The following is a 14,284-nucleotide window of genomic DNA, read 5'->3' as shown; positions in this document are numbered from 1 at the left end:
TTTAACTTTATGTTTATTGTGGTATAACGTGTTTATATAAGCAGAATTCAATATAATTCCAACGCAAGAACGCCCAAAAAACTTGGCCCCCACGTTGCAGCAGCAACTCTTCATATTTGTTACATTACAAATCCAACTTTTGTTGTGTGACTTATGTTTTTAGCATATTTCTTACCCATATCAAAAGGAATTGCAAGACGGCCTTTACTACTTTTCAACTACTATTCAACTTTTTCCTCCTGTAGTATATTTCTGGAGATAAACTGTAACCCTGACATTAATGTATTTTCCCTCAGTACTGGCTTCACCAGACCAGATTAATGTTGACTCAGTGGACACCACATCAGCTGCTGTTAGTTGGAGCCAGCCACCAGGATTAGACCAAACCCAACATCATTACCAGTTCTCCTACCACTGTCCAGGGACAAAACCACACATCATTACCACATCTTCACACAGTATCACTCTCTCTGACCTGAAACCTGGTACTGAATACTCTGTCACTGTCTGCACTGAGTTGGAAAATGGAAAGCAAAGTCAACTGGTGTCTACAACCCTCACCACATGTAAGTACCCTACTAGAGTATTATGTCTGTTGTCGAACTGATTAGTTATCAAAATCACTGTAATGTGCATTAAATAATCATAATGGATTTGTCAGCATGCAATGTAAAGGTACAGTATCTTCCCTGATGAGATATATACGATGGTGAATTCCCAGATCTCATCATGCTGTTAGGTGCTGAAATCAATCACTTTAATTTTTTATCATATTTGAATTTATGCTTTCCTCCATTCCTGTCATTATGTCAAGGAGTTGATCTGCCTCTGCTTGCTTAAAACTTTATCAGTAGTACAGTGTAAAACACTTATTGTGTAGAGGATTCCTAATCACACCACTCTTTTCATTTATGTTTAAGTAATAAGGCATGATAACCTGGGGACTATAGTGTGAATAACTCTTGACTAAGTGCTGTTCTTATGAGGGTGTCATTCATGATAATTCCTGGTTTCGAGGGTCTTATTGCTTTTATAAAACAGTTTCCAACATATGAAAAAATATTCACAATATGTTTTCTTTAAAAATATAATTCGTTACATCCTGTACATCTAGCAAATTCATGAAATATGAAGTGAATTGTTAGCATTATTTTGGTAAGACCGCTGTGTATTGTGCCATTTCACAAGGTGTTGCTGAACTCATGAGCGGCATGATTGTCCATGTTGAAGTGGGCCTAAAGGCGTATTTATTTGGCTAAACAGCTGTGTTTGGCTGCATCTCACTGTAATAGGCTGTAGGCTATGTTTTGGCTCTTTGGATCTCCGTTAACCTGTTGTTTACTGCGTTTGTTTACTGTTAATGTAACTAGCCTGAATATAGATTGTGTCATGCCTTTATCGATCTGATATTTATGTTACTTGGCCTACTACTTGTTACCCCTGTTTTGTTCTGTTCCCACTCATTCGTTCACATTTGCAGTTGGGTTGGTATTCTAAGCCAAACTTTTCAGTATTTTTCTTGCATTGCGTGAATAACTAGGATACTACTTTCAGCATTTAGTTAGCATTATTTTGGTAAGACAGCTGTGTTTACGGTGCATTCACATAGGCTGTTTGTAATAGGTGAATTACCCTATCTATCTTGCAGCCTGTATTCTTTACCAAAACAGCATTGCTGTAGGGCGCTGTCCATTGTGCTGATACAGAACAGCAGAGATAGGCTAAAGATTTCAAAAGCATGCATTGATCTCAGAGTCTCGACATTTTAACTTATTTTTGTGGTATAGCGTGATTATATAAGTAGAATTCAATATAATTCCAATGCCAGAAACTCTTTATTTTTGTTACGTTACAAATCCAATGTTTGTGTGACTTCTGTTTTTAGAATATTTCTAAGCCATAGAGGAATTGCAACCTGGCCTTTTCTACTTTTCAACTACTATTCAACCTTTTCCTCCTGTAGTTCATTTCTGGAGTTGTGTATTTTCCCTTAGTACTTCCTGCTCCAGACCAGCTGACTGTTGACTCAGTGGACACCACATCAGCTGCTGTTAGCTGGAGCCAGCCACCAGGATTAGACCAAACCCAACATCATTACCATATTTCCTACCACTGTCCAGGGACAGAACCACACATCACTACCACATCCTCACACAGCATCACTCTCTCTGACCTGCAAGGTGGTACACAGTACTCTGTCACTGTCTGCACTGTGATGGAAAATGGAAAGCAAAGTCAACTGGTGTCAACAACCCTCACCACAAGTAAGGAAATACCCTACTTAAGGATTATTTCTAATGTCAAATTTTTTCAAATCACTCTAATGGATTTGTCAGCATGCAATGTATAACTCTTGAAAATATAGTCTGGGCAAAAGCCAGTTGTTAGTTATCCTCCTTGCCTCTTCTTGTAAAGTTGTATTTTGAAGCACACTTTTTTTACAAGCCCCAGGTGTGTCTGGGTCTACTGCTGTTGACTTCTTTATCTTCTAGAAGTCCTGCTCACTGATGGCTGCATGGTGCATTGTCTTGTCCTTCCTCTAGTTATGCACGCTCAAGTTTTCAGCTTTTTTGTTTCACAAGAAAAAATATATTGCCTCTTCAAAGTGATAGGCATGTTGTGTAAATCAAATGATACAAACCCCCCCAAAAAAACAATTTTAATTCCAGGTTGTAAGGCAACAAAATATGAAAAATGACAAGGCGGGTGAATACTTTCGCAAGCCATTGTAGCTGTGGTTACATAACCCTTTATCTCCACCTGTGCGTGCCAGTTGGTTATTTTGGGATTTCCTCCCCCTCCCATATCCTGTTCCCACCATACTTTTAAATCCATGTCTCCCCAAATGTTAAAATTAATTATTTACATTTAAATTACATTTACGTCATTTAGCAGACGCTCTTATCCAGAGCGACTTACAAATTGGTGCATTCACCTTATAGCCAGTGGGATAACCACTTTACAATGTTTTTGTGTTTTTTTTTATTTTTATATTTTGTTTAATGTATTTATTTATTTATTTTTTGGGGGGGGGGACTCCTCCATGTTTTGTTTGTGTTTGTAGCAGCTGCACTGCGCTGGTCTATGAATTAATAGAATTCTGAGTGTTTACAGGTTTCCAAGGTGAATTATTAGTTTCATGTTCATTCTCTAGGCTAGCCTGCTATGGCACGGTGGAGATCACAAAATAATTGCAACAGTAGGCAGGTTTGCATTGACCCCATTGTCTTATGTCCGATGGCGTCACTCCTACGAGACGCTTGTCCCTCAATCGATCAGTGCAGGTAGAATCAACTCGCTATCTGACATGAGACAATGCGTTGATCCGTGTTTATTCTACAAAAGCAATGTCGCAAATGAAAACATTGCGACATGTGTAATGGAAACAGCTATAGGAAAAATGTTCTAAAGATCGACAACTTCTGTATCCGTTCGACGGGTGGATTTTTATTTTGTCTAACTTTCTTTATTGCAAAACATTCTAATTGAAACTGTGTTTTTGGGAAAAAATTATGATTGCAGAATAAATTTGAAGGTACATGATGTCATCGCATAACTATGAAGCACCGTCTACATTTAATTCTAAATGCTTACTGCTAAATCCATTTTTCTATAAAAATGTTTCTTTGCAGGACAAGGATTGTCTTAACTTTCAAGAATGCCTGAATTGCTTCACTTTGCTTTTCTGGTTGGATGGTTGCAAGTTTCAACATCCAATTATTTCAGATCTACGCTACAGGACTGCAATTTTCACTGATAGAAATCCTATTAAATTACTACTATTTCTATTGCTATTCTATGGTTTCACTATGGTATATAGACTGTGATAATTATTAGAAAATATTAGTCAATTCTTTCATTCTATCCATGCTGGCTTTAGTGGCCTACCTGAGACATGAAACAGATATGTCTAAAGGGCATACAATTCTTCAACCGATAACATTTTACCTAGCTTGATAAGCTAGCTAACATTGCTAATAATAAAGTCAGCTATATGCCTAACATTGACAATATGGTCAAACTAGCTACATTATACATATTGACAAGGTTGTAGTTGTCAAATGTTTTCTTTGTTGTCATCTTTTGGTTGAAAAGTGAAAAGGTCAGTGGTGAAACGTCACAACTCAGCAACTCGGGCAGTTTCCCCACTTGTAATTCCAACATGGAGGGTCATTCAAGTAAAACTTCCCAGTCGATACTAGGAATTTCCAATAACTATGATAGCATGGAAACATGGCATTATTCGTTTTTTACTACAATATTTTGTTTTATATGTGACGTCATTACGTAAAGCTGGTTTTATCAAGACAGGGTCGTTCAATGGAAACGCACCCTAGCAGGCACTTGTCACATCTATTTTCTATGCAAACTTTCTAAATGTCGTCAAAAAATCACTGGACAAGTTAATGGAAATGTAGATACTGTTGCACAGGTCGTAAAGGCAGACAAAAAGGTTTAGACAAACCCCAACTGTTACAAACCAAATCCTAGCACAGTAGCATGGGATTGTGGGGAATAATGCCACATTCACATAGTCGGAACTAGGAACCTCGGAGTTAAAATGAACGTGGAGCTTCCTATTGGTTGATTCATCTTTCTGCAACGAGTTAGCAAGTCGGAAATGTCCAAGTTTCCTACTTCCGACTAGCACATGAATGTGGCTTTACTCTCTGCTATCAACCAATCAGCATCCAGGATCCAAACCAGTTTTATAGTTATTTATTTTTGTTGTGGTGGCAACAATTTAGCAGTGTTGCAAACACTATTACTAAATGAATATAGCAGAAACCCTTAATTTTTGTTACACTACAAATACAACTTCTGTTGTGACTTCTGTTTTTAGCTTATTTCTTCCCATATCAAAAGGAATTGCAAGCTAACCTTTTCTACTTTTCAACTACTATTCTACTTTTCCTCCTGTAGTTTATTTCTGGAGTTAAACTGTAGCACTAACAGTAATGTATTTTCCTTTAGTACTGCCTGCTCCAGACCAGCTGAATGTTGACTCAGTGAAGAACACATCAGCTGCTGTTAGCTGGAGCCAGCCACCAGGATTGGACCAAACCCAACATCATTACCAGATCTCCTACCACTGTCCAGGGACAGAACCACATATCACTACCACATCTTCACACATCATCACTCTCTCTGACCTGCAGAGTGGTACTCAATACTCAGTCACTGTCTACACTGTGCTGAAGAATGGAATGCAAAGTCAACTGGTATCAACAACCCTCACCACAAGTAAGGAAGTACACTACTTAAGTATTGTCTGGGAAAAAAACTGGTTAAATCAACTATATTTCAACATAATTTGTCAATGTATTGTGACATGGAATCTACATGGAAAATACATTGGATTTGAAAACGTAATCAACAATGTTGTTTTCAGGAGAAAAATTATACCACAGGATTGTCATCATGGTAACCAAATTTCAACATAGAAAAACCTTTTGTAAAATATGTTGAATTTGTACCTTTTAAAACAATGTTGGATCTTCAATGTAATATCCACTATCAGAATAAATAAACAATCGGCTGGGCAGCACCTCCTACTGGAGAATTGATCTACCCTTTTGTTTCCCAGGGTTTTAACCTTCTTAGCTATGATATTTGTCATTGAACAAAACATAAAAGTAAAAAAAATAGGACTAAATCACATCAAACTTTATTTAAAGCGAATTTAACGTTTGATTCAGTCATGTTCTTTAACTTAGATTTTTGGTTGAGATGGAGACGTGAATCCAACACATCAATGATTAATTTGTAGACAAACTGGAATTAAACCCAGACAGTGGCACAGATGGAACTATCCAGGCAGAAGATAAATCACCTTGAAATGTTGCTATTTGATTGCGTTGACAACCAAACACAATTCCATATTCCTTTTGAAATACAATAAATAGCCTATTAACTTGACGTCTTTAACTCAACCAAAAACAAAAGTGAAAGGATGGGATTAAGCCATTTGTTCAAATGGAACTAGTTACGTCTCCTTTAAAGCTAGAATCCTTAACTGAAACAATAACAAAGCAGACCAGCCCGCCTCAGTTTAAGTAAAAAGCTGAGGGATGGGCCTGGAGAAATGTAACCACTCAAATTCATAGACAAAGCTATGTCTGCAAGGACTGACTATCCATGAAATCAACATTATAGACAATGTTTTGAGGCTATACAGAGTTTGTTTACATTTAAATTGCTTTCAAACACTGGAGTAAAACAAGCTAATATTTTGGGTTCTTATGTGGTACAACAGTTTAACTAAGCTTTTGATGCTTTTATAATGTGTATTCTTCAAAAATCAATGGGTATATATAATTACTTTAAATGTCCCAAAATGGATGTAGCAACTAAGGATTCTAGCTTTAATGTTGATGTTTGGTTGTGTTGTCAACCAAACACAATTCCATATTACTTTTGTAATACAGTAAATAGTGTAAAGTTATCTGACTGTAACGTTCAACCTTAAAATGAGTAACACATCCATGGCCACATGTTGAGGTTACTGTAACTATACATTTCTTCTTATGTAATCATATAAAGTCTGCATGTTTAAGATAGCATGAAAAGGACATCGCAGGTCTGTGGAGATCTTCACAATTGCTGTAATAATCTGGTAGAATCTCGAATGGCATTGATAACTTGCACCATATACTTTTAATGTAATCTCAACTGCAATTCAGGTCACTAGGTTAAGCTATTACATTTACATTTTAGTCATTTAGCAGACGCTCTTATCCAGAGCGACTTACAGTTAGCGAATACATATATATATATATTTTTATACTGCCCCCCCGTGGGAATCAAACCCACAACCCTGGCGTTGCAAACGCCATGCTCTATCAACTGAGCTACATCTCTGCCGGCCATTCCCTCCCCTATCCTGGATGACGCTGGGCCTTAGACCACTGCGCCACTGTTTTTGTGTTGAATAAATAAACAAAATATCTCACATTGTATTCCCATTGGAATTTGGTTGTGCTTTTAGATGGTTGAAAGCATAGTGATAACACATTGGGATATAAAGTACATTTTGGCTGTCTTTTTGAATGGGTGAATGTAGGTTGTAATCTCATTGATCAACGTCTCAACCAAATACTACCCAATTATCCATGTTGAAATGATGTTGTTTGCCCAGTGGGTAGTTATCAAAATGACTCTATGAACTAATCATAATGGATGTGTCAGCATGGGATGTAAAGGTACAGTATCTTCCCTGATGGGAAATATATGATGGTGAATTCACTGGATCTTTCCTATTTCCTAATCTATCCTTTCTATTTACAGAACCCTGTCTCATGGAGCTGTTGTCAAAGACTGGACTAGAAGATCATTATGAAAACAAGCTGACGTTAAGGACTGTCATTGAGATAAATGCTACTACTACATCCGATGAACCACTTACCACTATGCAGTCACTTCCAGGGGCCTTCCTTAAGAAATTAATGATGGCAAATGTGAATGCTAGGAGTGTCAAATGTATGTCCACTGACCAGGAAGTTTTCTATTATGGTGTAGCCAACCTGGACACTGACTCTGATACCAGCAATGTAATTCATCCACTGGACCTGATAACTGCCCTGTTTCTGTGCTCAGATGGTTTCCTGCAGCAGGAGATGGTCCAGAAAATGTCCATGTGTCAGTTTGCTGTTCCTCTCCTGCTGCCAAACTGTGACACAGAACAAAGCACGTTGATGCTGTGGGCCCTGAGGGACATAGTGAAGAAGTTTAGATCCTCTTCCCAAACAGCCACAAAAGCTTTCGTGGAGGAGAGAATAGTTCTCTCTGATGTTCCTATGGTGTCTTTTGTTAGGCTAGGAGAGAGCAGCTTGTCCAAGTCTCAGATTTTGAACAAGTTGCTTAGTAACCCTCAACAGTACCATGATACATTTGTTCATCATGATATGGAATGTGGCGATGTCCCTCGGCAAATCTCAGATGGTCTAGTTGAAATCAGCTGGTACTTTCCATCTGGGAACAGAAACATAGACATGTTCACTAAGCCTGTCGCTGTGGCCAATTTCAGAGGAGACGTCAGGTCCTTTGAAAAACAGTTCTCCTTTCTGTGTCAAACATCAGCTGCAGTTTATATTTTCATTGATGACTTCGAGGCAGATCTCAAGGTTTTGGAAGGAACAAGCACAAAAGCAGAGTTATTTCTGGTTGTCAACTCTCAGAGAAAAAAATTCAAGGTGGATACATTGAAGAAAATGATCGCACAATACAGTATCAAAGAAACAAATGTGATTTTGAAAAAGAAGCAGAATGATGCAGAATTTGTCAAAACCCTGCAGTCAACTGTGGGTGACATCATCAAAAAAAGTAAAAACAAATTGACAATTGAAAACATGGCTGCCGTGGCTCGTCAGTTTGGGATTCTGATTGATGAAGACGGTGAGTGTCAGAGTGCCAGGAAGATGGCAGATGAAATCACCAGGAACATCACAGACACAATTAAATTCAAAGATGAACAGCTACCCTTACAAGGCCAAATCTGGAAAGAGCTTTCCCAGTTAGAAAAAGAGAGGTGTAGGCTGAGCAAAGCAGGGGATCAAGAAATTGAACACTACAAGAGCTCTCTGAAGAAAAAGGAGGAGGAGTTGAGAAAGAAGCAACATAAATTTGACATGTCAGATGCAATGACAAGCTTCATTTTCGGAATGTCAAAATCAGGACCTGAGCGATCCTATTTCCTCAAGTGGATGCGGATAAATCTGGACAATCTGTCACGTCAGAACCTGTCTGGTTTGCGGGACCATTACAAACATCTTTGCCAACTTTCTCCGGAGAAAAAAGATGACATTAAAGATTTGGATAAGCAATTATCTGACTGTTCATTAGGTCTTGAACACTTCCTGCGTGAGTTGGGCCAGTTATATGAAGCTGCCTGCTCCCTCCCTGAAAGTAGCCCACAAAGAAAACAGATGGAGCACCTCTCTGGATTGTGTGCTCAGATGCTGTTGGATGGTTTCCCCGTTGAGCTTGTGGATGGAGATGCATCAAATATCCCTCTGAAATGGATATCAGCTGTACTGACTCAGCTTCATACTCTTGTCCAATCCAACAGCAAGATCCGGGTGGTCACAGTTTTAGGGGTCCAAAGCACTGGGAAGTCCACTCTCCTCAACACCATGTTTGGGGTCCAGTTTGCTGTCAGCAGTGGAAGATGCACCAGAGGGGCCTTCATGCTACTGATTAAAGTCAACAAAGAACTCAAGGAGGAACTGAAATGTGACTTCATCATCGTCATCGACACAGAGGGGTTGAAATCACCAGAGCTAGCTCAACTAGATGATAGCCATGAACATGACAATGAACTGGCCATGCTGGTCATAGGACTCAGTGATGTCACTATTATCAACATCGCCATGGAGAACTCCACAGAGATGAAAGACATTCTACAGATTGTTGTTCATGCTTTTATCAGGATGAAGGAAGTGGGGAAGAAGCCAGTATGTCATTTTGTGCACCAGAATGTGTCAGACATGTCTGCTCATGACAACAACATGAGAGACAGGAAGAAGTTGTTGGAACAGCTGAATGAAATGACCCAGGCATCAGCCAGAATGGAGAAGAAGGAGAATATCACCAAGTTCACTGACGTGATGGACTATGATCCAGACACAAGCAGCTGCTACATCCCAGGACTCTGGCATGGGACTCCCCCTATGGCTCCAGTCAATGCTGGCTACAGTGAGGTGGTGTACAGCTTCAAAAAGACCTTGATGGAAGATTTCAGAAAATGCCAGAGAAATGATGACTTGACACATTTCTGGAAGTGGACACAAAGTTTGTGGGAGGCAGTGAAATTTGAGAGATTCATCTTCAGTTTCAGAAACAGCTTGGTTGCAGATGCATACTCCAGATTATGCTCGGAGTACAATGGTTGGGAATGGGCCTTCCAGAGGGAGATGTATACATGGATGGTGTGTGCTGAAACTAAAATATACAATATTGGCATGACAAATCAAAATCCCCAGAGGTCCATAAAATATGTGCAAAAAGACTTGATGAGAGAAGCATCTGAGAAGCTTGCAAAGGGAGAAAAGGAAATCCAAGACAATCTAGTAAAATACTTTAAAAAGCAAGATGGCCATGTCAATCTGGTGGAAAAATACAAGCAGGACTTTGTGTGTAGTGCTAAAACACTGAGACGAGAGACAGAAAACACAGTGAAGAACAAACTGCAAGGAGCTGTTGAAATCAAAGAGGGAATGACAGAACTGAACAACATCAAGAGCTCTCAGACAAGTAAAATGGAAAAGAAGGTTTTGACTCTGCTGCAGAACTGTACACAGAACAAATCTGGTCTATCAGATGAGGCCCTCAGTGAAGAGTTTGAAAACATGTGGAGGAACACTCTGTCTGAGATTCACTTCAAAACACTCCCAAGAAGAGATGTGGCTCAAGATGCCTTCCTCATGTTACTTGATAATCTGTTAACGAGGGGGAGTCATGTCAAAAGTCTGTTGGTTGGAACCAGACTGGTGGATTGTGGGAGAAAAGCCTTTGTTTTGGAATCAGAGAGTTGGTGGCAGCAGGCTAAAAGCATAGCAAAGCACGTGGGTCGCGACCATCGCAGGAATAAACTACAAGACCTCTGTGATGACATCATAAAACAGTGTCAGGAGTTTATAACCCAGAGGGTGAAAAGCAAAACAGATTACCATGACACTCACATCAAAGAACTGCTTAGAATAATTGACAAAACATTGCTACAACACACACAAGTTAAAGCCAGTGAGGAATGTGAGGTTTCTCTGAAGCTACACATCTGCGGCAGAGCAGCCAGAGCGTTTCAGAAGATGCATGATGATTTCATTGAAGTCAATGACCCAAGGAAATGTCTGGAAAATTCTAAGAACAAGTACCTTACTGAGTTCAGAGACTTGTTTCATAACCGACCAGTGTCTAAAGAAAGCTAAGGACTTCACAAGCTCTGTCTAGAGCCAGCTGTACAGGATTATGTGACCAGATTGATTGGTCCTGATGTGGTTGAGGAAGTGAAGACCAGTAAAGTGTTAGCGGATTACAGCACCCGAGGAGCTTTCCAGTTCTCCATTTTGAAACAGCTCCTGGCTGATGAAGGATATGAGAAATATAGAGAGTACATTAACCATTATGAAAGGTTTGTGAAGGACTGGCTGTTTGACCAAATTGTCCAACGACTTTCAAAGGAGAACAGTCTTTAGAAACTAGAGATAAAACATCTGTCAGAGGTAGTCAAATTCATAATTGCTGCCATTTCAAATGTCAGCAATACAGCTATTGTAAATGATAAAGATATTCATTGACATTTTTTGCAATGCTCTTGGAGAGAAGCATTCTTAAATATGCAAACACATAACAGTTTGCTGAATACCTCACATAGTTTGTGGGAGAAATGAAGCAGTCACTGGCAGCTGAGTACTGTCGTATAAATATTTGACTGAAAAGTAGTCAATTTAAAGATATTTCTCAAGAGACCGGAGCTTGTGAATCCAAGAATTAGACTTTATTGCATAATAAAGCCGAGCTTGCTCCATGGAACAACTGTCTCTCTTTTGCTTAGAGATCTCTTATATAACACACAAATGCACAGTCATGTATACATAGCTTACAAAGCTACTCCCCTTAAGATCACTGATTAACTTCTTTAACTGCCACGCCACTATTATCTTTCAAAGTCCAACAACACATGTTGTTTACTCCAAAAGACCATGGGCGCTTTTCCATATGGCCTCTTCCCCTTATCTCATTATATTGGTGACGTGGCTCAGACACTTTTAAAAATAAAATGCATACATTCATTAAAGCATGTTTACACATTATATTGACTATATTCCTTATTTAAACATGCATCTGGACTTATAAAATGTCAATCATGTTTACTATATTTTATCTTTGACATTTCCCAACATTTTCCTTAATGATACATAAAATATTACCATAGTACGAAAACGGAGGAGACATCAAAGAAAGACTCAGATCTCTTCCATTCAAGCCTCACGATGAGATGTTCACCAGTCTGTTTGGCTGTGGGAAGCAATGTCCCTTCTGTGGTGTACCTTGTGAAGCAGGAGGGATAGAGCACAACAAACACCATTCCTCCATTCACCGTTCACCAGGTATCTGTGGTTATAGGGATACTTATTCACAGAAATTAGTAATTGAGATATGTTCATCTCTTGTGGTTAGTTGCAAAGCAACATTCTCCAATGCTGTGACTGGAGGAAAGTTTCACCCCTGCAAGGACTACCAGACATATTACCCTGACTGGATCATAACTGGTGATGCCAGCGTGGAGGCGTCAGACTACTGGAAGTATGTGATGGCCACATTCCATGAGAGAATCGCTAAAGAAGTAAATGCACTTCCTGCTGATATCCCAGGGGACTGGAAGGCATTAACACCTGATGATACAATGAGAAGCTTAAAAATGTCATTCAACATGAAATGAAGTACTATATAATGACTTGTTGACCAAAAACATGATTGACTTTTCATAGACTTAACAACCAGGAATGACATATCACAGAATCAACATATGTAGAGCCAGTTGTCTCAATAAAGTTTTTGAAATAATGTGCAGATCCTGCAATACCCAATGCAATTTTGAAAATAGAAAAATGCAGCATGAAAAATATATTTATTCTATATGCATTCAGAAACTATATGACATCTTAGCAATTCACAGATCTGATGTTCCATAATGAAATACATAGCTAACACTTTGAATTTGATGTAAAAGGAATAACATTTTCTAATAGATGTAGATGTAAGCAAAGCGCTTTAAGGAAATTCAGAAATCTTACAAATAAGAAAAGTCAAGGTGAACACCAACAGGTTAACCAACAGATTCACAGTGTTTTACTTGATAATGTCCATAAATAAACACAATACACAGGTCTAGTCTGACATTGTTCATTTAGTTTCAATTATAATAATTATAGTTCTGTATTTTACTTACCATCTAACCTATGGCTTGATATGCCTTGATCAAATATTAATGATTAGAAGGGACTGCATGGTTCAGTACGAAACAGTTGTTTTTTGTTTTTATTTTAATTGTGAAAAAAAATATTTTTTGTTTCACATTTATTATACTTTCACCAATTTACTTAATCAAAAATGATTACTTACTAAGTAGATTAAAAATGTTTTTATTGGACCACACCTTAATAGTGATTTGTTCAATGACGTGGCCAGTTTTGAAGGTATTTCCCAGCGTCAATCTATTCAATTATTATTTTATTTTTAATGATGTTGATAACAATGATTATATGATGATTTTATGTTTGTTGTTGATGATGATGATTTTCTTCTTGTTGATGATAATTGAATTTTTTTGTTAAAGATGATTACATTTGTGCTATTGATTATTACATTTGTGTAGTTCATGACAACAAGTATGGTGGTTATGATAATAATGTGAGATTGAGGGAATTACTTTTCAGCCAATAGTTGATATTGTTTATATTTTTTTCTGCAGTGAACACATAGTTTACAGACATATTGTGAAATAATGCAAATGATGAATACAATTAACAAAACATTATTTGGTTGAAAACATTATTTGGTTTAAAAACTTTATTTGGTTTAAAATCATTATTTGGTTCACTTGGAATCTGTTTTGGCTATACCATTTTAATCAGCTGTATACAAATAAAGGCACACAATGTGTGTATCAAGTATCTAAGAGTGAAGTGCTGATCTAGGACCAGGCAAACCCTGTCCATGTAGTCTTATTCAATGTGATCTAAAAGGCTAAACATATCCTAAATTAGTGCTCTTGCTCTGAGACGCTTTATACTTTCAGCCCATGTTAATAAAAAAACAAACAGAATTGACCACTAGATAGTGGTGTTGGTATGTCATCTGTGGTAATGTAAACAGACCAATTGCTTAAAAATCCCTTCTCTCCTTGTCTCCTCCCCTGAATCTGCACTGATTGGCAGATCAGTGAAGGAGAGGAGCGATTTCTAGACGACTGAGAAAGAGCCAAAGTGTATAAGGGTAGTGTTGTGTGTTGAATAAAATAAGTAGTCCTTGGTTCTATAGTTTTGAAGACCAACATTTCAACCTGTATATATTCTCAATTATTCTAATCCAATATATACCCAGTATGTATCCAGTATATTCTATATATTATATGCATACACTGTGTGAATCAGTAGAATGTTTATACTGTGTTGGAATCCTCACTCCTGTTCAGAAATCAGAAACCACGCTTAAAACGTCCGCAGCCAAGCTGACAGAGAAATTCCTCTACCTGCTCATTCTGGACCAGTGAATACACTGACCA

General features: G+C 38.2%; 2 protein-coding genes across 2 annotated transcripts; both read left to right on the top strand.

Moving 5' to 3' along the window:
- Positions 1-297: 297 nt before the first annotated feature.
- LOC311110141 (up-regulator of cell proliferation-like) lies at positions 298-12,031 on the top strand. Its single transcript, XM_084188701.1, has 4 exons — positions 298-566; positions 1,995-2,264; positions 4,975-5,244; positions 7,288-12,031. The coding sequence occupies exons 2-4, from the start codon at positions 2,216-2,218 to the stop codon at positions 10,923-10,925; spliced, it is 3,957 nt and encodes a 1,318-aa protein (XP_084044827.1). The 5' UTR covers positions 298-566; positions 1,995-2,215; the 3' UTR covers positions 10,926-12,031.
- LOC311110227 (interferon-induced very large GTPase 1-like) lies at positions 11,716-13,829 on the top strand (the record flags this gene model as incomplete). Its single annotated transcript, XM_084188764.1, has 2 exons — positions 11,716-11,745; positions 11,933-13,829. 2 exons carry the CDS (start codon positions 11,716-11,718, stop codon positions 12,437-12,439), a joined length of 537 nt encoding a protein of 178 aa, XP_084044890.1. The 3' UTR covers positions 12,440-13,829.
- Between the last annotated feature and the right edge of the window lie 455 nt (positions 13,830-14,284).

Source organism: Coregonus lavaretus, assembly GCF_964263955.1.
Source record: "Coregonus lavaretus genome assembly, contig: SUPER_35_unloc_2, whole genome shotgun sequence".
Classification (NCBI taxonomy): Eukaryota; Metazoa; Chordata; class Actinopteri; order Salmoniformes; family Salmonidae; genus Coregonus; species Coregonus lavaretus.
The sequence above is the reverse complement of the archived record's forward strand: the minus strand, read 5'-3'. Positions and strand labels throughout refer to the sequence as shown.

Coding starts and splice junctions, on each gene's coding strand:
- LOC311110141 (XM_084188701.1), top strand. CDS start 2,216: ATGGAAAATGGAAAGCAAAGTCAACTGGTGTCAACAACCCTCACCACA. Junction 2,265..4,974: donor GTCAACAACCCTCACCACAA/GTAAGGAAATAC, acceptor ATTTTCCTTTAG/TACTGCCTGCTCCAGACCAG. Junction 5,245..7,287: donor ATCAACAACCCTCACCACAA/GTAAGGAAGTAC, acceptor TTCTATTTACAG/AACCCTGTCTCATGGAGCTG.